At 37.3% G+C, this 26,868-nt stretch overlaps 1 protein-coding gene across 2 annotated transcripts in view; it reads left to right on the forward strand.

Annotated features, from left to right (window-relative positions):
- The window catches only part of grid2 (glutamate receptor, ionotropic, delta 2), an 874,963-nt gene extending 849,592 nt beyond the window's left edge, over positions 1 to 25,371 (forward strand). Inside the window, exons 15-17 of one of the 2 annotated variants that reach the window (XM_049485584.1) lie at positions 7,527 to 7,767; positions 14,592 to 14,812; positions 22,732 to 22,854. In XM_049485584.1, coding sequence (XP_049341541.1) covers positions 7,527 to 7,767; positions 14,592 to 14,774 — 424 coding nt within the window. In that variant the 3' untranslated portion in view covers positions 14,775 to 14,812; positions 22,732 to 22,854. Of the gene's footprint in view, positions 1 to 7,526; positions 7,768 to 14,591; positions 14,813 to 22,731 lie in introns of both variants that reach the window. The other variant, XM_049485583.1, reaches the window with a different exon arrangement.
- Positions 25,372 to 26,868: the final 1,497 nt, after the last annotated feature.

The raw sequence follows: 26,868 nt of genomic DNA on the forward strand, positions 1-26,868 counted from the left end.
AGCATATTAATAGAAAATAATTTAATATGGGAACATAAAAAGAGCAGAAAATGATGTAATAGAATAAAATAGAATATATATCAGGACAAACATAATGTGGGGTGAGATATATTGTGAGATAGCACAGGACAAAAATAGAATATAATCGAATCTAATAGAATAGAATGAGATCAGATAGTATAGGATAAGATATGATGGGACATAATGCATAAGCAAAATTTAATAGAATAAAAGTGAATAGAATTGAATATAAATCAGACAATATGGCAACTAGAATACAATAGAATAGAATAGAGAACTTGGTAAAATAGAGTATATGGTTATTAAGAATTTAATATGATATATAATATATATATTAAAATATTAATATATATGATATAGGATATGATAGGGCACCATGTGTAAGCACTATATAATAGAATTAAATAGAATAGAATAGAATGAGATCAGATAGTATAGAATAAGATATGATAGAACACCATACATGAGCAAAATTAAATAGACTATATTGAATAGCATTGAATAGAAATCAGACAATATGGCAAAATGGATGAATAGAATAGAATAGAATAGAGAACTTGGTAAAATAGAGTATATGATTACTGAGCATTTAGTATGATATATCTATTAATATATATCATATAGGATATGATAGGGCACCATGTGTAAGCAGCATAGAATAGAATAGAATAGAATAGAATAGAATAGAATAGAATAGAATAGAATAGAATAGAATAGAATAGAATAGAGATTGGTAAAAAAAGATATACAGTAATTATGAAATTAATATGAGGGGGTTCGAAAAAAGGGAACAGAATAAAATAAATTAGAATAAAATAGAATAATTTGCAGTAAGTAAAACTGTTTTTATGTTAGTCCATGTAAAAAGCCTTATTCATTGGTGCCGTTCAGTAGAAAGGCAATAGAACAGGAATATTACATGCTGTGAACACTTAGATCTCAGATAAAAACACAGAACAATTAGAACCACATAATGTGAGAAATTGCAGTGCGGAATGAGGCGCAGTGTGTTCAGTCCTTTGTATCCTGTTAAAACGCTTATAATTAGATGAATAGCACTGTGCTGAAGCAACACATCTCCTATGGAATGGCGCAGTGTGTGTTGAGGTGTGTTATAATGGGCTTTTACATTACTTTCAGAGGCTGATTTCTCAAAGCGTGTCAATCCTACCTCTCTGACAGCACTGTACTGTATATGAAGTGACCTTCTGCGGGCGGAAGGTTACTTTCTGTCATAAGAAATAACACAGCTGCTACACCACGCCACAGAATACCGAGCCTTCCTACAGCAGTAACACCGACTGGGTGAGATAAGAGTGACCATACAGACCCATGTATGTAGTTTATTAACAGCTAAATACAAAGCTGTCATATGTGCTGGACATATACAGCTCTGGAAAAAAATAAGAGACCACTTCAGTTTCTGAATCAGTTTCTCTGATTTTGCTGTTTATAGGTGTATGTTTGAGTAAAATGAACATTGTTGCTTTTTTCTATAAACTACAGACAATATTTCACCCAAATTTCTAAAAATTATATTGTCATTTAGAACATTTATTTGCAGAAAATGAGAAATGGCTGAAATTACAAAAAAGATGCAGAGCTTTAAGACTTCAAATAATGCAAAGAAAACAAGTTCATATTTATAAAGTTTTAAGAGCTCAGAAATCAATATTTGGTGAAATAAACCTGTTTTTTTAATCACAGTTTTCATGCTTCTTGGCATGTTCTCCTCCACCAGTCTTACACACTGCTTTTGGATAACTTTATGCCACTCCTGGTGCAAAAATTCAAGCAATTTAGGTTGGTTTGATGACTTGTGATCATCCATCTTCCTCTTGATTATATTCCACAGGTTTTTGGAAAACATCTTCCTTAAGTGGTGTTTTTTTTTTTCCAGAGCTGTACGATTATACGCTCAGTGGAGCTGATAAAATGGATAATGGATAATGCGACTAGAAACAAGTATTTTCAAGTAATTGCTACGCTTGATGGTATATATGTATGTAACACATTTACTCACTCCAGTGTAGTGTGCTGTGCATGCATGTGTATTACCTCTTAAAAAAACAATTCAGCAGAGTGACCTCACTCCCTGGTCTTTTCTCAAACGCCGCTCTCCTGCGACATGCGTGTGCAGCGTTGCATGGCTAAGTGTTCTTGGCACGTTCCGTAAGTGATCTTTAAATGTCGAATCACAGCAAAGCCCCCCCCTAACACCCCCCATTCAAACAACCCTCCCTTGTGTCAGCAGTGTCAAACGTGTTAGCACAATCAAAAACACAACACTCAATATTGATAAAAGGCAGTGAGTCATATCACCTGACCTCTGGGTAACCTCTCCAGATGGGATATTTCAGGAGAACACTGGAGAGAGTGCACATCCCATAATAAAAAAAAAAAGCGTCCCATTTGATGGGCAAATAGACGTTAATGACCTGCGGAAGAAATAATTGAAAAAAAAAAATAAAAAATTAAGTAACTAAGCTTCTAAAATAGTTATAGTGCATAGTACATATTACAATGCCAGAAGTCATAGGACATGGGCTAGTCTTGTGTTGAGAGTCCCATGACTTTTGTCATGTCACATGGAAGTTGAAATACACTGCACTGACCTGTGGGATATGCGTGTGGGGTCTCCTGCACTGAATGTGATGTGTTTGGTTTCTGATTTCTGAGTTTCTTGACCATTCGCAAGGACAAATCTAGCCAGATGCCGCCGGTCACGATCACGATCATTATCCCACTGCCTACATTCCTAGGGTAATACCTCGACATAAACTAATTGACAGACGTTTTTTTGCGCACTTTAAGGCACACTTAAAATCCTCTAATTTTATAATCCATTTATATTTATATGTATGAATCTTACAAGTCAGGAGTTTCAGTGTAGTTTCTCAAGTACCGATGCAGGAGTAGTATTAGCATTAGCCGCTAAATGTGCTAAAAAGCTACGTGGCATGAACCGCTAGCTGATATCACTCTGGCTTACCGGAACACTCAGGGCTCCTCAGTGTAGCTCTGTCAGACAGCATTCACTAGCTCTAACCACGACCAGCGGTTAGCTGCTAGTGCTAATACTGCTGCACCCAGCTCTAGTGGAAATCTTGATATCTAAGCTTACTGTAAATAAACAGAAGTGCTTTTTCAGGAGAGAAATCTGTGTAGATTGACTTCTAGCATTTGTTTGACTTTAAAAGAAAATGTTTTTAAGAATTACAGTTTTGTTTACTTAACTTTACCTAGCTTTACAGGTCTTGCCACCCAGCAGTGAGACCTGCTGTATTAGAAGGAAAACATGGCGACACCCCTGTTCCTTACTAGTGTTGCCGAATGTGCCTTATATATAAACATAGACCAGAAAATAGACTTTCATTAATAATGTGTCTTAAAATCCAATGCACCTTATAGTCGATAAACTACGGTAGCTAAAAATACGTTTATTGATCAAATGTTTTTTGTGCTGTTGGTTGTAGAACAGTGAAATGTGTTCATAAAGTCTTATTGACACGATCTTCATAGAAATTTACTGCTGAAGCTAAAGCGTTTTCTCCCAAATAAAGTAGAAAAATAAGGCAAAACAACAGAAAAAGTCCCCTATAGCTGTTTAAACTATAGTAATTACTGCTTCACAGCACAGGAAATACTGAGAGCGGCACAGACCTTTCTGTGTGCATTACAAAAACCCTGTAAATAACACTCATCTGTCTTTAAACTGTGTTGTTATTGGTTGCTGGGTCTACTGGGAGCAGCAGATCCTTCATTTACTTTACTTTGTTGTTTTTTTTGTTTGTTTTTTTTTTGCTTGGCTTGCTTTCTTGTGTAATAAAGAATAAAGTAGGAGCTGAAATCTCTGGTTGTTTTCCATTTGCTGAAGGCGTTCGTGTCAGGGGTCGAGCTCGACTATCAATACCGGGCGTTTCGCAGTTATTGCGCTTCTCCTTTGATTGAATTTAGATATTCTGATTTGTGGGAAAACAAATTCCATGTATTTTTCTCATTTTTTCAGTGTAGTTTTATAGCAGAATTCTGGTTGTGTTTATTCTGAGAACAGCTTTTACTATTACTAATGGTGTTACACGAAAATATTTTGAAAAATATTTTGTGATGGTGTGATATCACATTAGCCGCAATATGTTGGTGTCTGTGTGTGTGTGTGTGTCTGTGTGTGTGTGTGTGTGTGTTTGTATTTGTGCCTACATAACCCTGTGTGTGTGTGCCAGGATGCACATGTGTGTGCATCAGTGTGTGCATGTGTTTGCGTGCCTGCGGCAGCTGCAGATAAAGTCTGAACGCAGACACTTGGCAGTTCTCTGCTCTCTCCTTCAGGGAGTGCCTACGTGGTGTCACTCGCCACTGGAGAGAGAGAGAGAGAGAGAGAGAGAGAGAGAGGGACAGAGAGAGAGATGGACAGACAGACAGACAGACAGACAGACGTAGAGAAAGACAGAAAGACACAGAGCTCAGAAATGCAGAAGAGTCAATCAATGCGAAGAGCTCTCATAAAACCCCTGCGTCGTGTTCATAATCATTCATCTCCAGTCTCTGGACTGGTCTTATTGCACACTGCCCCATACACTCAAATCAGCACTGGAGTTTACAGCACTGCTGCAGAACAGAGAGACAGAGAGCGAGAGAACACTGCTTTATATCTGAGGAGACACTGCCCTCTAGTGTCGGCCAGTGAAAGTGTTATAATACCACACTGCACAAACCACCAGGGCCTGTTTAAACTAAACCACAGCCAATAAAACCACAGGAGAGATGAGTTACTGCCCATTATTAGACAGTTGTAAACAAATGCGGGCTGTATAATTTGTTAATTTTATGGATAATAAACTTTCTAGTTATGGCAGTGAGCCAGTAAAGGGTGCAATATACTTTACATTTGATCTATTAACATGTTTTGTACACTACTGATGCCATGCACTGGTTTATTAATTAGACTGATGCTCATAGCCTGCCGTTTCCCTATACAAAAGTACAAGTAAACATACGCAAAATGTAAAAGCTGGAAAGGAATTTTGCAATTGGTGGGAGAATGAAAAATTACATGAATACTGTGAAGAAAAGTAGAAATTTCCAGAATCTTGTTAAAAAGTTTAGAAATGAGAGGACCGTTGTAAAGAAATGAATTGCAAATTAATGTAAAGTAATGTAAAAATGAGAGGAATCTTGTTAAGAAATTTAGAAATTTGCAGAATAATGTAATGAAATGTAGAAAATGGCAGAATCTTTTTAAGAAATTGAGAAATTGTAGTAATTGTGTAAAGAAATGTAGAAATTAGAGGACCATTGTAAGTGGTAGAAAATGTAGAATTTTGCAGATTATTGGAAGACATTGGAAGAAGCATGTAATGAAATGTTAAAAAATTAGAGGAACCTTGTTAAGAAATGTAGAAAGTGGAAAAAGTTTGTAAAGAAATGTAGAAATTAGAGGAATCTTTCAAAGAAATGTAGAAATAAAAGGATTACTAAAAACTGTAAATAAAAATACAAAAATTAAGATTGTAAAAGAATTAGAAATGTATTTTGCCATCACTGATATGATTTATATTTTTTTGTGATTGGTTTAGACCATTCCTGTCAGTATTTTCACTGAATATGCTGTTTTTATTAATACTTTTACTTGAGAAAACTCTACTTTTACACATAAAATAAATGTTGATACAGTACCTTCCCTTTTTTTTAAATACACTGTAAAAACTGCACTTTTACTCCTCTAATCCCAGTCAACGTTTAGGCTTAATATAAAGTATAAATCCACACATATAAACATGAAAGCACTCAAACAGACAGTAAATGATATAATCAGTTACGGCACGGCGCAGTCCGGTTTTGCTGGTTGTATAGTAGGTTAGGTTTAGGGAGTAGAAAGAGCAGAATGTGGCTCTTTTTGAACAGAACAAAAACATGATGCTGATGAATAAGAAAAGAACATCAGTCTTCAGTATCAATGTGAGCTTGACAGTGTGAATTTCACTTTTTTCACATTACTGATGTAGCAATTTTCATACGTCAATCATTTGGAGATTGGCAGCAGTAAAAAGGAAATAAGTGCCAAAGAGAAGACCGGAATGAAAAAAGCTATGCATCACAGCTGAAGTGAAATGCTCTACAATATCAGACATATCCAAGCAGGTCACTAGTGAGAAATGCTTTGTCAGATTTATTTTTATTTCAAATCATTTAAATACAAATAATCGACAGCCATCAAAAACACTTGGACAGCGACAAGGGCAGTGCTTGTGTATGCTTGTGTACAAATAAAGGAAAAGACAATAAACACCAGCCTGGAGTTCAAGCTCATTTTTACATTCTAGCCACATAAATTAAAAATAAATAAAGCATTCTGCATCATTTATCATGCTTACCATCAGATTGGTCAGTTAAAACACACTTCACAAACTGTGTGTTTACTAACTGAGAAATACAATCTGTACAGGGCTAGAATAGTAATGTAAAGTTTCTCAGGTGTTCCTGGGGTTATTTTCCTTTTTATTGGGGGTCCTCTGTGATTTTATTCCTGTCCAGAACTACCATGTACATGTTTTTCTCAGACGTTCTCTGAGAAAATTACAGGCTGAGTTACCTACTGATTTCCGGATCCATATGTCTGAGTTTCTTCACCTCCTGTTTAATAAAATAGCTATTAGCCGTAATTACACTTTGGGTGCGCGTTTCCACAGAGATCCCCGTAAAAACAACAGCGAGTGGAAATGGAGGAGCTACTGAACGCGATGTCATGTGGCTGAGAAAGCCTAAAAACTCACTGGTCCTCCTGTTTTTTTTTTTTTTCAATTGCAGTTGTATCACCGTGAATTTCAGATCAAATTCAATCTGAGTTACTTTTTTACTTTTAGTATGTCTTTAATTTAATGTAGTACTACCATAATATTACAGGGTGGAATCGGACAGTGCTCTGAGTCCTGAAGCTCCTGTATTTGTCTGCATGCTGCTTCATTGTGGATGTTATTTTCAAATATAAATCCTATGTAGCTTAATATTAGCTACTTTAATGCACCTTTCTCTTTTCTCATCTCCTCCTGACTTACTTATTTCTCTCTTGCTCTTGTTGCACTTCTTTTTGTTTTTTTTTAAGTTTTCAAATGAAAAGCTCTCTGCAAGGATATATAGCGGTGATTTAATGATGTTTTATGAAATTCTAAAGTGGGAGCATCAATAATTCGGTATAATTATGTAGTGGAAACATTATTAGATATAATATATATAATATATAATTACTGCGCTTGTAACTGCATGTACACATTATCTCACCTGTAGTAGGAATAGAATGTCCGCATCATGAAAACATTTCTAAATGTGGAATTTTTTTTTAGAGTTAAAGAAGTTACAATAACATTCTGTCTACCACCTTAAGGAAACGAACAGGCCAACGAACTTTCCATACAAGCCACAGAACTATTCATGATGCTACACTTGTAACATTTGTAGATCTTTGCCGTTTCTAAGAACAGTATGTATGTATCGTGTTGAATGTTCAGGATCTTGGAGCTGCAGCAGAACGGGGATATGGACATCCTGAAGCTGAAGTGGTGGCCCAGAGACAGCCCGTGTGACCTGTACTCAGCCGTGGGCACCAAGAAAAGCGGAAGTGCCTTGGACATCCACAGCTTCGCCGGCGTGTTCTTCGTGCTGGCGGCCGGCGTGGTGCTGTCCTGCCTCATCGCCACTGTGGAGACCTGGTGGACGAGGCGGAAGGGCTCCAGAGTGCCCTCCAAGGAGGTGAGGATCCTGGGGAAAAGTGGGGCTTCACCAGAAGCGGTGGGTTGGCTGATGAAGGGCACAAAAAAGGAACGATTAGCAAAGGAGGTAATCAGGCTAATGGGACAAATGCCAGCTTATAAGCTCTTGTATTTAGCACTGTTAATAACAGCTATTAGCTGCTCGTTTGATTGTGCAGCATAGAATTGGTTTTAATGGCCTCTATAATTTTCCTTTTGAGGTAAAACAGGAAAAGGGCCTGAAACACAATAGCGTCAAGTCTGAGACAGTCAGGCTGACAAAGAGCACACGAATCATTCTGAGGGTACATTCACCTCAAGACAGAGACATAAACACACTCTTCAAAGTAAAAAACGGCCACTTGCCCAAAATATTCTAGCCACATTGGAGATATGTGCTTTAAAAGTCTTCAAATTAATCAATCAGGTGTCAAATGAATCAGAATGAATCAATCAATGTCCTCACTAACGTTAACGCATAATCTTATCTTGATCATTCATGTCAAAGGAGAGCAGCAAGGACACTGAATCGAAGTAAGGGGCGTCTAAAAGAAGAGTATAATATTTATCTCAGCGCCAGACTGTTTTTACGAGAGCGCGATTCTTTCACAACTGGCATCCTGATGCCATTTTCCGATGTGTTGCTTGTTAACGCAAATTAATTGGCAAAACAAATGGAACATAATTTGGCTTCTTGGCAGCTCAGGTTTAGCAATTAAGATGAAACCATATCGCCTCCAAATGGGAGCATTTGGAGGTTCTCAATAGCCAGATCCATTTTGCTTCATTGTCCACTTAAAGCATCAAGTACAGTCCAATTATTCCAACGTAAAACCGTGCACCGAGAAAACAGGCTTCATCTGTTAAAAGCCTGTTACAACACCTGAACCTCCTTCTGTCTGAAGGAATGATTTACCCCTAATGGCTCCCCGTCACGTTCTCAGACGTCAAACTGCAGGCGTTTGTCTCCTCCAGTCGATAGGGTCCTTACTAACTACTCAATACAATGCAACCCACTCACGTCCGTCAAGTCCCATCCCATGCGCCCCACCCTATTCCAGTCTGCCAGAGGCATGGGAAATGAGCCTAGCCTTTAATCCTCACACATCGCACACAGCAAGTGCATGTAAAAACCTCCTTTTGTTCACGGTTCAAGACAAAAAACAAAGCCAAAAGAAAACACATCCCACCCTGCAGATTGCTTTTTGGCTTTTTGATCAGTGAGCAGGGTTTACGTCCAGCCTTGAGATGACTTCCCCCCCGCCTTCCCAGCAGCTTTCATCTGCCAATAGAAGCAGCAGGCCACGTACCACCCCACCACACACAGCAATGACCGCAGCAACACCCCTGCCATCCCCGTTATGACCCTGGCCTCGGCCCACTGACCCACTGACCACTTCCAAAGGCACAGAGCGGTCAGAACAGCTACAATAGTGCCAGACAGGACGACGATAAAGAAATATAAAGCAAAATGCAACCTGCACTCCAATACATGAGTTACTATAGATGAAAATGAAATTATTGTGAGAATATACGTACATAATGTTCCATTCATATCGTATAACACAGCAGATGACAGTAAAAAAAAAGGTTATATGGGTCCTTCTACCATTGCAGTGGAATTAAGCTTGTTATAAATATTGCTATGGAATTATTGAGTGTAAAACATTTGATTCAAAAATATTTAAGTCAACTGAGTTTCAAAGAGACATGTCCATGTAGTAAAAAAAAAGTTTAGTTTAGATTTACTTCATTGCATCAGTTTATTATGTTATTAATCAAAAAGTAAAAAAAAATAGTGTCCAACTTCATATACGTACACATACAGCTTTGGAAAAAAAATAAGAGACCACTTCAGTTTCTGAATTAGTTTCTCTGATTTTGCTATTTAAAGCTACCTGTTTGAGTAAAATTAACATTGTTGTTTTATTCTATTAACTAAACTATGGACAGCATTTCTCCCAAATTCCAAATCAAAATATGGTCATTTAAAAGCATTTATTTGCCGAAAATGAGAAATGGCTGAAATAACAAGAAAAAAATATGCAGAGCTTTCAGACTTCAAATAATGCAAAGAAAATACACTTTCCTATTCATAAAGTTTTAAGAGCTCAGAAATCAATATTAGGTGGAATAACCTTGTGATAGTTTAATCACAGGTTTCATGCATCTTGGCATGTTCTCCACTCCACCAGTCTTACACACTGCTTTTGGATAACTTTATCCTTGTGCAAAAATTCAAGCATTTCACTTTGGTTTGATGGCATGTGAACATCTATCTTTCGCTTGATTCTCAGAGGTTTTCAATTTGGTAAAATCAAGGAAACTCAAATTTTTAAGTGGTCCCAAATTTGTTAACATTTACATTTATAATATAGCACTGTAGGCTTCTGTGGTGTGTACTAGGCTTATGCCCTTAATGACATTTTTTACTTTTACTACATTACTCTTACTTGTATACTTTAAATAGCTTTGAAACCAGTACTTTTACACTTTTACTTAATGAGTAAAACTTGATGTTTTAACTTCTACAGAAGTATTTTAAACCCTAGTATCTATACTTTTACCTGAGCAATGAATGTTATGAATTCGTTTTACACCTTTGGTGTTTGACCTCACTCATAAATCGGGCTAAAATCACTAAACTTTGAGTGCAATTTTAGCGTTAAGAGATTTTTTTTTTTTTTTTTTTTTTTTGAAATGTTGAGCTTCTATGAGTAAATTTGTGAATAAGTTGTTGAACACCGTTCACCACTGCTATGGTATAATGATCCGTGTCTTTTTAATAAGTGGTCTTGTAAAGAAAGATAAATCAGCTATAGAGAAAAAGCTAACTTTTTATCTTTTATCTTATTTATTCTGGACATCATGCTGGAAAATTGATTTTCCTCTCACTCTCTTATATTTACAGATCATATACAGATTATATTTTGTGTATTTTAAAGATCAGAGGTTAATATAAGTGGAGTAAATTGATGCTGTGAGGGCCATGCATGCTCTAATTATTCCTCCTATTATTGCTAAGAGTGCATCTAAGCATATGGTACTTGAGAGGTGATTAATAGCGCTCTGTGATAAGATTATCAGCATAAGGTGGAATGGAAATTGATTTCTTGTGAGCTTTTCTAAAGTGGCTTTCAGAAGGTCGGCTGTCACACTCGAGTCTCCCCTCTGCTCCTGCGGCGCCATCGCGCTGAGGCGGCTCTGCTCCTCGGTGCGCTCTTCCAGAAGGTTCCTTCAGACCTGAAGCTTGTCAAAACACACACACACACACACACTCAGACACACACACACACAAGGGCACACAGCTGAGCACACCACGCCTCACACTCGAGTGATCAATCAGTTTTAATATGAGCAGGGAACTGATTGGCAGAGGGTCAAAAGATAAAAGCTGAGATGAAAGCCCCTTCATACCACACGGTCATTGCCACACTAAGGACGTCAGTGGTGTGTCAGAATTAGTTGGGTCAATATCACTATGACGTGCCTTTTGTGTTCACAGAATAGCTGTTTTAATTTCACACAAGCGATGTGTAACAGGAGACTTTTCACGATTTGATATGAATAAATGCATTATTACAAATATAGAGGAATGTTAATCTTATATTTCAAGTATTTTCATACATTTAATACAGTTTTATTTGATGTGGGGGTGGTACATTTTTTTTAAATAACACATTTTGTTTTTTATATAGCTCTGGGAAAAATTAAGAGACCACTTCAGTTTCTGAATTAGTTTGTCTGATTTTGTTTTTGCTTTTTGCATCTTGGCAAGTTCTCCTCCACCAGTCTTACACACTGCTTTTGGATAACTTTATGCCTTCACTCCTGGTGCAAAAATTCAAGCAGTTCCATCTTCCTCTTGATTACATTCCAGACGTTTTCAATAAACTCATCATTTGCAAGTGGTCTCTTTTTTTTCAGAGCTGTATATTTTTTTAAGAAAGTGTTTTTTTTTCTGCTCACTGTATCATCTTGAGATGAATCAATGACAACCTTCTATAGACTTGGGGTGCATACAAAAGTGATACTTTTTGTTGAATATCCCACCTCTGTAACCCCCCTGCATTCTGAAATACATCACTGTTAGCCAAAGCTCCCAATGTTAGGCCTACAGGCTTACAATGTTAGTGAGAGGGGCAAAGCATTGCTCATGCAAAGAAATCACTATTTTTACACCATTAACAATTTCAAAGTAGCTCCACACTTCATTGGTACAATTCTGAGGCCCTGATATAAAAAAAAACGAGGCACTAAAAACTTTGAAAGTGCACATATAGTTTATTAAACCTTTATTTATAATTAATAAACCTATAGTTTATATTAACCTTCAGGAAGTTCAAGTTAGCTATGTTGTCTCACAAGTACAAATTAATGGGTAGGATAGATTGCTAAATACATTTTTTGTAACTTAAAAAGTAATTTTTTGAACGTTTTGAGGGCTAAAAGGCACAGTATTCTGATAATGACCCACTTGCTTAAACATATTTCATCGTTTTCTCATTTCTTTTTTCTCATTTTCATTGAATGCACCATAGATATTGTTTATCATCCGCAGGCATGGTGTAGGACTGTAGTTTCTGAGTGGTGTGCCCTTGCATCTAACTGCATCACTAACCCATCCTGACTGCTTTCTTTATCTCCTCTCGCGCCAGTAATATCTTTTGACACCTAGCTAACGTTGAGTGCACACCGAAACTGTAGATCCAATTTTTGTGTTTGTGTCTCTGTCTCTTAACATGAACACACACACACACACATACAAACACACACACACACACTTTCACACATTCACACTGCATATGTCATGGTGTTAGCTTGTCCCTGTTTCCTCTCTCTCTGCTTCTCTGTGATTCCTGGGCCGCCCCTCTCTCTCTCTCTCTCTCGGCGAGAGCTGATTTGACAAGCCGTCAAAGCTGGTTTCGCCCAGCGTCAGCGTCAGGTTCATCTTTTCTATCTGTATGAACGTGAAGCGTTCTCCTCACAGCGCCACCTGCCTATAGGAAGAGGAGAGGTGGCCCACTGGATCCAGAGACCCAGAGAATGCACGGTGCAAGCCTTGCCATTGATTGGCCAAGCTGTGTCCTATTCATGTGCCTGAAAAAAAGCAGAACAAAAATCTCAAATGTCTGCTGTGTCATTGCTGTAATGATTACGTGGAGTCCAGCATTACCTCTGATTATTAACCCCACAACTTCACAAGCAACAGTTTCCCAAACAGGGATTAAACCTACACTGTAAGCCTGGATTAATTTAATTTACGTAATGTTATGTTTACTGAAACTTATTTTAACTTATATTTAACCCTTTTAGACTCTGTATCCATTACTTTACTTTACAGTACACATCATGCATTTTTATTTATTTGTAGATGTGTTATTGTACATAACACTATTACATTATTTGAGAGCTGTTGTTCATCAAAATAGACCAGAAACCAACCAGTTAACAAGTTTATAAACCAATGAAACAGTAACTTGGCACCGCAAACTGCACTGAAAAAAAAACAGTAGTAGTACTAGAGCCTTTAAGGAAAGTAACAGAAAATTTCTACTTAAAATTGTATGTGATTTAGAACACTTTTTAATCATTTCTTTTTTTTACTTTTAACAAAAAAAGTCCAATTTAAAACATAAAGTATTACACACAAACTTCCAATGGAATGGAAATAAAAAAAATCAATTAATATATTTATATAAATATTTTATAAAATTTGATTTATTTGCATTTTTTACACAGTTTGCAAATTTTACACAGTGTGCAAAAATGAAGGTGCAGGAAGCCAAAGTAAAAGAAGATGCCAATAGCATCAGACTTAAACTTAAAGTAATATAAAATAATGTTACATAATGTTATATAAAACATTTTATGTAAATCAGAGTTAATTTAGACTAAATTACAGTGGTTTCCAATGTAGTCTTGCATTTCACAGCATTTTAAATTGAGAGATTTTATTGAAAGGAAAGCATAGTCTTCAACTAGACTAAATCTCTGTTCGGGAAACTGACCTAAACTGTCCATTTTCACTTTTCCTCACCTAAAACAATAATTTGAAGCAAATCTCGAATTTATCAATTGAACAATAAGCCTGCAGTCCAAGAGATTATAGCTGGTTATAACCAGTTTCCTCCCTCTTTCTTTTCTGGAAGAGAGTGCAATTTTTTCCTGATCTTAACAAGGGTTTTATGTTTTTTTTGTTGTTGTTGTTTTTTTAAATATCTTATACAAATTAGAAAAAAGTTAATAAATTATGATATAATTATTTAATTACTTTTTTTTTTTTTACAAAAGTTGGAAGGAAAATAAGAACATTTAAAAAACATTTAAATTCAGAGGATGCTGAACTCCACACAATCTTCTGTGTTGACCATTACTCTGACCTCAAGAAATGTGTGATTTCTGTCAGAAAAAAGCAAAAAAAAATCATGTGAGATTGAGATTTGCTGTCCGCCGCATTCCTTTATTTGTTTTTGTTGTTTATTTTTGTTTTGTTTTGTAGATAAGTACTCTGTGTTGAAGGGTTAAAGCGGGCGAGGGAGAGAAATGAAAAAATGCCATTTTTACCATCTCACCTTTCCAGGTATCTGGCTCGTTGGACAAAAAAGAGCAAAAAAAAAAAAAATCAAGCCAAGTCTGTGTGCTGACTGTTTGTTTGTTTGTCTTTCTCTGCTCATCCCCCACCTATCTACAAAAACCTCTATCTCGTCCTCCAATTTGCCTGCTCCATCCATCCGTCCATCCATCCGCCCGCCTGTCCGTCTGTCTGCCTTTGCTCATACCTCTGTCGCCCCGCGGCTCGTGGGCTGGCTCACGGCTGCGCAGACGCAGGCCGACGGGCCATCTGTCAGGCAGGAAGAGCCGTGCCACGAACCACAGAGTGACATCACGCTCACACTCAGGCCCTCATCCAATCACCTGTCGCCTGCATGCTGCGCCACACCCCTGGACTCCACCCTGCGCCACACGTTCGCCATCCCATCGCGAACCGTGTTCTGCCAACACTAACCGGCCCACTCTCCTCACTCAGCAAGCCTCTGGCACACGTAGGTAGTGGAGCAAACCCCCTGCCGGACCCCCAGTTTAATATGAGATATAATATTAGATTTGATTAACCTGTGTTTTAAGATACAAAGGGTAATTGTACTGGAGGTTTGGCATCTCACAGCTAATATACTGTAGCTAATGATCAAGGTTTTAGAACATCACATCATCACACAGTCTGTCAGAAGGGTCAGGCAAGACAGAGACAAATTCAGATGCTTTGCTACAAGGACTTTATTTACAAATATGCAAATAGTAGGGACCAGAGGCTCAAAACGAACATACCAGCAAAGCTGGGTCAAACACCAGGTAACAACAATCAATCAATCAATTATTAACCTTTATTTCCGCTCAGTAAATACATTGAGGGTAACCCTCATTTTTAATGTAGCTGAGTTTACATACAATTGAAGGGATTGAAAATTAAGTTTAAATTATAAAAACAAGCAAACAGTATAAGATTTAATTAAGAAAAAAGAAAAAAAGAAAAAAGGATATGCAAACAGGCTAAAATGTAGAGCAACAACAAAAGAGATAAATAGGTAGAATATTAAAATATAAACACTGTTAAAGCAATAAAGCACTAAAATAACCACAATAATAAAAAAAAGTCAATTATGGAAGTATAAAAAAATTATAAAAAATAAAAGGAAGAAATAAATTAAATAAAAAGGTAAAAGGCCAAAAGTAAAAGCAGTAACACAACAAATAAAAGGATGAAATGAATAAAATAAATAAAATAAAAGGGCTAAAAGGTAAAGCATATAATTGGATAAATAAAAAGAAAAAACAATGGTTAAACTACTAAACAACTAAAACAGGTACAGGCTGTCTGAAGGTGGTTAGATATTAAAGTTTTAACATTAAGTTTAATATTAAGTTTAAAATGATTTATTGACACCAGCAAGCTGAGTTTTAGGGTTGCCTATAGTGAATTCCAGCTCGCTGCTGCTCCGTAGATAAAAGCAGATTTTCCAAGTTCAGTAAAAACTCCAGGAACCTGACAGCTGATCCAGTCACTAGAGCGGGTCTGATAATTATAATAATTACTGGTGTTTTTAGAAATCATGGATGAGATATAAGATGGCGTATGGCCGGAGAGCGAGTTATAAATAAATATAAGCCAGTATATAAGAGGCAATCCAGAGACGTAAACAGAGTCCAAAAAAAGGTTCAAACCAGAAAACAAAAATCCAGGTCAAAAACACAAAGGGGTCAAAAACCGGAAAAAAATTCCGGTGACATTTGTAGTCCATAGAGTTCTGGGGTTTGTAGTCTTTTACTCCAAAATCACTCCCAGGTCCACCAGGAGTGTAAGGGACCATTTGTGTGTTCAAATTATGTAGGAAAACTAAAAATCGTATGCTTTTATTATCAGGAGATCATAAGGGATTTTGTGAAAAAGAAGTGAAAAAGAAGATTTAGATAAAAAAGAATGCCATAGCTTATTCAGTTACATCATTAGCAGTGTGTTTCAGGACAGTGGCCATTCAAAATGTCCAGAAACTGTATGCAAATGTGAGTTTATATCCAAACACTGGACCTCATTAAATGAAAAAATCGCTGTGATTTCTCAGTCTAAGGGGTTTCTGCTTTCTAATATAGTCATCATATGGTGGTAATTCATGGCTGTGGATTATGATAGTTGTTTGCCATTGAAAAGTAATGTAAAAAAAAAAACAAAAAAAAAAAAACACTGGTATTCGTTAACATACACGTTCAATGTGTTTTACTAACTAATCTGGTGTTGATACAGCATTTGTGAATCTGGCGGAACATTTTCTGGAAGGTCTGTTTTACTCGTAATCTATTCAGAATTTAATATTTACAGTTTGTTAATGTTTTACAGTTTAATTTAGATTTTATGAATAAGGCCCAATGAGATTAAATACAGTCTACTCTGATATTTGCAGTCGGAGTTCTAGTAGAAATCGGGACGTACTTACCGCACTGAGTTCTTTCAATAGCAAATACCCACAGCGCAGGGTGTTTGACAGGCTGCAATGGAGGGTTATTGGAACTCGGGTGGTTAATATAATATAGAGTTGCCTTGAGTCACATTCTCTGACATTTGTGGAATGTATTCAGCCTTTAGACCGCTGCTAAAAAGGAAACCCCTGTGCCTGAAGCCTAGAAGTAATCACACTGCTAAAACCCATGTGACTTCTGTGTTACGTTTAAACACTTTCCCTTAAGATAAGAAAGAGCACAGCAGGTCAGCTTCAGCTGCAAAACCGTGGAATAAAATTCTGCTGCTGAGATTCGTATGTAAAATGAACCTTCTTACTGATCGTGTGCTTACAGAAAAACACAAAATCAACGGAGGGTAAGCTGTATGTGTAGCGTTATCTTATTTATTGACAAATAACTGGGTGGCATTATTTTTTGTGGTTCTCATACATGAAGAGAATATTACATATAGCAGTTTATTGTAAAATAAAAAAAACAGCAGCTGGCTCATCCATTAGAACCCATTGTTAGAAGCAAGAGGCAGATTTTAATCAGGTTTAATCACAACCAAAGTAGATTGTAGATCTACTGTAATATCACAACAATTAACAAAACAGTTAAGACATAAACCATAAGCTAGTCAGGGCCAAAAGCCAGTAAAGCAAACAAACCAAAACTACAAAACTGAAAGAGGCTATGCTAAAGTCAGAGAAATGGCTAACAGACAATGATTGGTAGAGGCAGGCAAAACACAGATAATAATAATAATAATAATGCTCAATATGGCAAAAAGTTGGCAATACTTCGCAAAGGGAGAGTGCAAACAGACAGGAACAGTATACAGCTCTGAAAAGAAAAAATTGAGACCACTTCAGTTTCTGAATCAGTTTCTCTGATTTTGCTATTTATAGGTACAGTATATGTTTCTATAAACTACAGAAAACATTTGTCCCAAATTCCAATTAAAAATATTGTAATTTAAAGCGTCTATCTGCAGAAAATGAGAAAAAGCTGAAATAACAAAAAAGATGCAAAGCTTTCAGACTTCATATTACGCAAGTGTTCAGAAATCAGTATTTGGTGTAATAACCTTGATTTTTTAAATCACAGTTTTATGCATTTTGGCATATTCTCCTCCACCAATCTTACACACTGCTTTTGGATAACTTTATGCCACTCCTGGTGCAAAAATCTAAGCAGTTCAGCTTGGTTTGATGGCTTGTGATCATCCATCTTTCTCTTGATTATATTCCAAAGGTTTTCAATTTGGTAAAATCAAAGGAACTTATCATTTTTAAGTGGTCGTTATTTTTTTTTTCCAGAGCTGAATGTAAAAAGTAAAAAGACTTAATGACAAACAGGTGAATGTGATCTAATAGTCAGGTGACTGGGAATGTGGGAACTGTCTTCCACTGACAGCTAAAAAGGAACTTCTGAATGAAAGTATAGGTGGATTGTGGGAAGTGGAGTCCGTAATGTTCGTGTCAGCAGGTGGAAAGCCTGAGAAAGGATTGAGGATTGGGGTTGAGGGATATTTTACTGGATCTTGTATCAATTATTTTAAATAGAATCAATGTGCCATCCAGCGTGCCTTTTAAGGTGCCATTAATGGACATTATTGCTCAGCTGGCAGAACTGAGGAGAGTTCTCAGAGTTTAGTTAAAGTCTGCAGTGTGGCACTACTTTTCAGTGAAGCATGAAAGCATAATATAATATATGAAACTGTAGAAAAATATCACAAAAACATGGTTTACTTCGTTTTTTTTAAATTAAGCACTGAAAAGTCACTAAAAACCTAAATAAATCTCATTATATAAACTGTTCCTAAAAATAAAGGGATTTTACTTCAGTAAAAACCAGTAGATCGTCTTATCTAAACTCTGTGCCTCTATTAATTATACAAACTCAACAATCTGATCATTGATAAGTTAAGTTGAAAAGATTCTTTAGTTGACACTGCCCTCCTTTCCAACACTACTTTAAAAGGTACCCCCAAACCCCACCTTCCCTTTTGTCCTGCACCCCTTTGAAAGGGATGTCTACCCCAATCTTGGAATCCCAACCCCAGCAAGCCCCCCCCCCTTGCCCCCCTCTCAACGCAGGGTCCTGCTGCAGCCGGAGTCCCAGGACTGCACTTGAAACTCCACAAACGGGAAGTCATTATGTCCTGTAGGCCAACTGCAGCCCCACACACAGTCCAGCATCCTGTGAGTCTCGGTGTTTGTCAGTGGGGGAAAAAAAATATGATCCATCCTATAATTACATATAATTACATATTTCTTGACTTGGTCATTAAGAAAAAGACATCTCAATGCTCACAAACTAGCAAAAAGTATATGGAGGCCTTAAGAAAGCAACAGGTAAAAGCAAGCAATATAAAATACAATTTAAAACACATTTAGACGCCTTTTTTTCTTGAAATACATTGAATGTGGCTAGTGTGTTTGTATTTTTTTTAACAAAGTGAATAATGTAAAACCACATTTTTTATAGCAATATATATATTGCTATATATGCTATATATTAAAGGAGAACTCTGGTGAAAAATGGGTTTGGGTATAGTAAAACATGATTATAAAAGTACCTCCGCTCTCCTACGGCTTCCTGAGATACGGTTATTTTGTGCTCTTTTTCTCAGCACTCAACGGCCATATCAGGGCATAGTTTGCCCCCAATAAATTCCTTTTTATCCAGCTCAAAGTAGCTCCACACCTCCTTGGTAGAATCCAGAGAGCCCTGACATTTAAATCAAGGCATTAATAACTTAAAAAGTGCACAAGAAGCTTATTAAAAAACACTGTTTACATCCCATAATACTAGCTTAGCTCCGGGATAAAAAAGTAAGTACTTTTTATCATGTTTTACTGCACCCAAAGTCAATTTTACACCAGAGTTCTCCTTTAAATGCCATAGCTTTGCCATAGTCTTTATCTACTTAATATAAATAAGTACTAAATCGCTCTTTATTTCATACATGCACAGCAGCCATAAAGCTCTAATTTATTTAAAATATCCAATTATTCCTTTCCACAAATGGCTTAAGAGTTGTTAGGTGTCGGAATCCAGGGAATTTCAGAACTTCCGGTTGTCAAGAGTATCAAAAATATAACTTATATAACTTATATAAGTCAAAGCTAAAGTCTGAAGAAAGGTAGGGTTTCAGAAACAAGCTTGATGACCACTACCACAAAAAAACACTTTTGGTTCCAATATATGTAAGACAGAGCCCTCCTGAACGTGTTTCAGTGGATGACTCATGGTAACACTTTACAATAAGAGGCACAAATAACAGTAATTAAACTGTAACAGTAGTAAGTACCACTTTAAAAAAGGCTCCGTTATAAAGAGCTTATAAATCATTTATAAACGAGTTTACTAATGGTTATCAATTAAGTTGTAAATACTTAAAAACTTTAATAAGCACTTAAAACACATAAAACGAAAGTAAAAATAACTTTTTTAACATCTAATAAGATAGTATAGTAAGTCAGTTTAGTTGTTTAAAATGTTTTCATAGTTAAATGAATAAAGTTGTTAACGGAAATGTTAATGCTGACTGATGGAAAAGGTAAAATAAAATAAGCATTTAGTAAGATCTGAGGTTCAACAGTATACACAAATGTGGAATCACTATTTGGTGCACGACAGGCCACTGTTGCCCTTTCTATTTGTGTTGTATGTGTTGTCACTGCTTATTAATGGTTTATATCCTAATTAATAACCATTAATAAATACTTTATAAACTATTAATAAACCCTTTAAAAGGAAGTCTTGTTTTAAATTGGTACCAAACATTGTTTTTTAGTCTATTTATTTCTCCCATTTTAGCTAAGCTAATTGTCTCACACATTCAGCTGCTACATAGCTGTATAATCCTCCACTTGTGATGCCACAGCACAAGAAGGGTGAAGACTAGCACATGCCTCTTCTGACACATGTGAAGTCAGACTTCGCCTCTTTCCGAACTGCTTCAACAGTTTGGAGAAAGGAGCAGTGACCCTAGATACATCAGCTCACAGATGCCTTGTGCTGATCGACATCACCCTTTGGAGTGATGAGGGGAAAAAGCTCCATCTACCCACCCAAAGAGAGCAAGGCCATGGCAAATAAATTGTGCTCTCTTGGGGCTCCGGCAGCTGATGGCAAGCTGCATGACCGGGACTTAAACCAAAAATCTCCTGATCATAGTGGCAGCACTTTAGACTGCTGGACCACTCGGCGCCCCCTAGTAATGAACATTGTTAAAGGGTTCATTATTATTGTCTCATTATTATTGGAATCATTATCATTAGAATTGTAATGCTTGATTATGGATAGACACATTAGTTAAACAAAGTCTGTAATGATTAAAATGTCTTAACTAGTGTCAATAACTAATGTTTTAATACATTATTTGATAAGAACTGTTAATTGCTATAATAATAGCCTTTAAAACTCCTATTGTAAAGTGATGCCAAGTCATTTTCAGAAATGAGATGTCCATGTGTGAAGAACCTCAAAATAGAGAGAGTTCCTTTCAGAGCACAGCATTTTTACTGTTTCTTATTATTAGCAACACCTAAATCAACTCATCAAATAATTAGCAAAACATTCCTTAGTTGGAAATTTCTAGTGAGAAGCCAATAGGACTCTTGGGCCCCAGGACTCAAAACCACTTTCTCACCACCTCAAGGGCTCCAAATGATAATGATCCTATGGTGTGTTTGAATCCTGGACCCAAAGAGAGCACAATTGGCCATGCTCTCTTTGGGTAAGAAGATTAAACTTCCGTTGTGATGCTAGACTAGACACAGGTGACAGTTAGCCAATATATCAGAGTTACGGATACAGGAGGCGGTGTCTGACTTCACATGTAGTGGAGGAGAAATTTGCTGGTTCTCATTCTCCTAGTGATGGGAGAACTGCAAGTTCTTCAAGGATTGTTTAGTGAGAAAAACAGTTCTATACAGAAACTTTACACCTCAGAAAACCATGGAACCATATTTTTTGTGTAGTTAATACCTTTAGTCCTCAGTTTATTATTCAGTTATTAGTCAGTTGTTGAGAATAATTAGGTAACATTTGTGTCAGCTTTTTTAGAGCCAATGAAACTCATGTTAACTATCTGACCATGGGGTCTATGGGGTTAAACAATTATCCTCTTTTAGATTTAAAACTGTTCTTGTAGCTTGTATTTTAGAGAATCTTTCACAAAAATAATTCTATGTAGCACCAAATAAAGTTAAAGTCAAACCCTTTTGTTCAGTACAATGTAGTCATACATTTCTCTGCAAACTGTGGACTGGAAGAAACCCTGCTTGATTATTCCACTCTATACCAAGTAAAGACTTTTCATAAAGCTGCATTTCCAAGCCAGAAACCAAATAAGTACCTTTTTAAGAGTAGGAACATGCTAAGTCTCTTTAGTCTATAGCTTGGAATTAGGACATTGCTATATTGCAGAGCTTCTTGACAAACCCATTGTGGAAACATTGTTCATATACCTTTCTCACTAGAGTTCAGCGTTTGTCCTTTTTTGTGCCTTTTCTTCCCTATCCCAATCTGCTGCAACTGCAAACTTCACCCTTTCACTGCTAACATCCTCAACGTCCATCCCAACTTTAATCTGTTACCCCTCGTACCTGTAACCCTCTTCCTTTTTTCAATTTACGCGTAACTCCACTCGTCTTCCATTGCTCCTTTCTTCTCTTCCTCATCTACCTTTCTAACCTCTCTGCTTCCACGTCACACACATCCTCCCTCCTTTTGTTTCTTCTCTTACGATCGCACACTTTCCCCACTCTCCTCACTTTATACCCCTGTACCTCTTCTGCTCCTGTAACAACCCTCACCCCTCCTCCTCTTCTCTTTCTCTCTCTGTTCTCTCTCCTCCTTATCTCCTCCTCTGACTCCCAATATTCCCCAACCCCTTTCCCCACTCCACCTCTCCCACCTTTCCAACCCCTCCCTCCCTCCTTCCCTTCCCCAACAGGACGACAAGGAGATCGACCTGGAGCACCTCCACCGGCGGGTCAACAGCCTGTGCACGGACGACGAGAGCCCCCACAAGCAGTTCTCAGCCTCCTCCATCGACCTGACGCCCCTGGACATGGACTCATTGCCGGCTGCCCGGCAGGCGCTGGAACAGATCAGCGACTTCCGCAACACCCACATCACCACCACCACTTTCATCCCCGAGCAGATCCAGACGCTGAGCCGCAGCCTGTCGGCCAAGGCAGCCGCCGGTTTCGCATTCGGACCCGTGCCTGATCAGCGGGGCGCGGGGCCCTTCCGCCAGCGGGCGCCCAACGGCGGCTTCTTCCGCAGCCCCATCAAGACCATGTCCAGCATCCCCTACCAGCCCACGCCAGCACCCAGCTTCAGCTACGGCAATGACCCAGACAGGGGCACCTCCATATGAGAGACCATCGGGGGGGGGGGCCCAGAAGAACGGAGACAAAAAATGAAAAAAGAAAAAAAGAAACATATAAAAGAGAATATGGAAATGTAAATAAGAGTCTTCTTTTTTTTTTTTGGTCGTCCCTTCCTTTCTTCCACTTCCGTTTTCTTTTGTTTGTTTGTTGGGGGGGTGGGTCGCTATTTTCCAGCTGGTGGTGGAAGAGGTGGGAGCGCTGGCCCTGCCTGAACTCGTCTCCTTGCTCCTTGTTGAGTATGAGGATGGTGTCTGATTTTTCGTCATTTTTGTCGTTGTGGTCGGTTGGAGATGACCTCTCCAACTCTCATGTGAACTAAGACAATAAGACAACTTTACCTTTTACTTTTTGTTGTTTTGGTTGTTCGTTTTTTTTTTTTTCCCACAGCTGAGGTTTGAGATCGAGGGGAAATGTGTGTGAAATGCAGACTACAGAGACTATGAACCTCACAACAATGGGATGTTTACATTTTTTAGTTTATTTCATTTCGTTTCTGGACAAAAATTCGAAAGATAAAAGAGACGCTGCACTTTGCAGAGTGACCTACAGACCCGCAATAACTCGAGGCTTGCTCAGGAAGTCTCGCCCCAGCCCACTCTCTCTCGGTTCAGCCTGGACTGGGAGCTTGGTTAACGGTACCCTCTAACAGTGAGCTGTGATCGTTGGCACTGCATCCACCGGGCCCCTTTACACTCACACATGGGACACTCTGTAGAAGAGAAAGACTGAATGAAAATGAAACCAACAAAAAAAAACTAAATAAAAAACACTTACAAAAAAAAAACAAGTCCAAGTGTAGAAGCAGGGGATGCAGCTAAGGCTTCTAAATGTGTTTTATTGACTTTGTTTTAAGTATACTGAATCTTAAATTGCGTGGAATGTGTCTGGTCAGAGAGTTTAAACAAGAAAAAAAGATCAGTGCTGTCTGTTGTTTTCTTTCTTTCTTTTTTTATTTACTTCTATGAGTTTTGAAAATTGCTTCAGTGCCATCTTCTTACACTGGTTTGCGTCATTAAGTCATGGAAAAAAGCTTTCTTTTGGTTTTTCCTCTTCTGCAGCAGCTGTGTGCCAGGGTTTAACCGACCAACGTTTTAATGTTTTGTACAACAGCCTCGTCCTGTAGGCTGGATAGGCGCCGCAGCTTCCGGTGGTCAAGAAGAAGGAGAGAAAGAGCTTTCAAACTTTTCAAAAGGGATTCTCGACACAAGCCTTAGACCGAGGGCTCTTTTTAAAAATCCTTCGCCACGCGTCCTCAAACAAAACCAACAGCAGGCCACCCTGAGAGACAGACGCGACTGCGCCCACCTACGGGGGGAATTCTTCGAAATAACTTTCTATTTTGTTTCGTAAATGTTAAGGGGTAATATTTATCTAACTTTTTTTTAAGTGCTAATTGTTAAAAACATGGCCATCAAAGTGTGAAGCCAGGTTGAAAAAAAGACACATTTTGAAGAGTTTAAAAAGTAAAAAAAAGCAAAAAAAAAAAAAAAAAACACACATCCAAACAGTTTTCACTAACACTGTATTAATATTACTAATGTTAGTTGTTTAGAATGAGCTTTCAGTTTTGTTATCCTCAGACTAATTCGCCAAACGTCGTGTGTAGACAACAACAGTGTTTTTTGACGACAGCATTCTAGATGTACTTTTCTTAAGCTATGGCTACTGAATGACAATAGGAACAGTTTCTTTTTCTTTAGTATCGATTTCAAGATTTTTATTTAGTATAAAATGAAGAGAAGTTAAAATGTATATTTTACATGGAGATAATTTTTTGGGTTGGATTAAAGAGAAGATTATAGAGTTTTAACATATTAAAAAAAAAAGCCACATTGTGTTAGACCACCATTGCACTAATTGAGTTCTACACGGTCCCTCTCTGATGGTGAGGCGTTGGGATTTTCTGGCTTTCATTTCATGTTGAGTTCTGGATCTATGAAGGCAAGTTTTTTCTTTTTTTTTTCTTCCATATGAAAAGAAAGCATGTACAACTTGCTAAGCCTGTAACATTTTTAATTTCTTACATAGTATGTACAGGATTTACTTGATCATTTTCGACTGATTATAATGTACAGTATTTAATATAGGCCTATTTTGTTGTATGTGTTGCATATTATTCAAATGGAACAAACTGAGGCCTCTGTTACAAGTGGCAAAGCTTTCTGTGTATAATTTGTCTAATAAACATGTTTTCTACAGTGGGTTTAGTTGTCTTTGCTGAATCCGAGGACCTTTTTCTTTGGCGATACCAGTGAATGTGTGTGAGGTGAGTTTGTCGGAGTGCGTTGTTGCATGTCGCATGTTTGCAGAGGATGAGGTCCTCAAATATCTATGAATTTCGGTTTTAAACACTCCACAGGTACCGCAGACAAAGGTTGGTGTTGGTTTTGGCTGATCACTGACCGTGTGCTCCAGACGTCATGCCCTCTGGAACACACAGAATAGCACAGCAGCACATCCCATCATGCTCGAGTGAGTAGAGAAGAGCCAAGGCTGCCACACGTTCAATCCCACCAGCCTCATCCCTCACACTTCAAAAAGGCCAAGTTCTGGATCCAGCATGCTTATATGAATCTATGTGGACTATATTTTAATAATGCTCCTCCTGCTGTTCTGTTATTCACTGTAAATAGTTTGCTGTAGGATCATTTGTGGTGATTGCCTTAGATAGCATCAATTTATCATTCATTAAAAAATATTAAAACTAGTAATAATATATTTAAACAGTAGATAAGAACACTTTAGCTTTTACTGTTTCTTATTCCTTCCTATGCATTTCTTCTTCTTACTTCATGTCCCTATTCTTACCACCCTTCTTCTTCCTCTTGCTATTTGCTATTGCTCTTTCTCATCATCTTTCTATTCTTCTTCTACTTATATTATTATTATATAATTATTATTTTAATTATATGTCTTCTCCAAATATGTACCAATTACCTGCAAATTACTAATACTCACTGTTTTTTGAGTATGAAGTATGATGAAGTAGTGTAGATGAACAAGTCAAAGTATAGTATAGTCAAATATTAATGATACATCCTCAGAACCAGTATGATTGTGCTTATGATGAACACTACTATCCCACAATAAAAAGTGAAGTAGAAAGGAAGGTGATCCTCATGTCTAGACAACAACGAAATGCAACAGCAACAGCAGGAGAACTTTGTTTGTGTAACAATGTATATTATGTGTAAGCATTTGGCTAGAATTGATCAAATTTGGCATAAATCAGAAATCTGACAAAAGTCAAGGAAACAATTTATTATTTGTTTGCCATATCAGTGAATGTATAATATTGTAAATTATTGTGAAAATAGATGGTAAAAAGTAGGCATTTATATTGGTGAAGTTCAAAAACAAAGATGTGATCTCCAAAATAGAAATTTAACAGCAGCAAGCACAAATGTTCTCAAAGTTGTAATTGATATGTTCATCAGCATGGTAACATCAAGCAAGGTAAAGCCATTGAAATGACATTAAGCAAATTAAACAAAATAAGCAATGCTGTTACAACTTGTAGCAAATGTGGTGAAAATGAAAATTGAAATGTGATTTTTTGATAGTATTCCAAAAAAAAAAAAACAGCACCGTTATCATTTTACTGATTCTATACTAAAATTATTTATTTTGCTTGAAACAAAATAGGGCAAACATACAGCTCAGCAAAAAAATGAGAGACCACTTAAAAAATGATG

The sequence above is a fragment of the Astyanax mexicanus genome, chromosome 12 (genome assembly GCF_023375975.1).
Source record: "Astyanax mexicanus isolate ESR-SI-001 chromosome 12, AstMex3_surface, whole genome shotgun sequence".
In the NCBI taxonomy this organism is placed as follows: Eukaryota; Metazoa; Chordata; class Actinopteri; order Characiformes; family Acestrorhamphidae; genus Astyanax; species Astyanax mexicanus.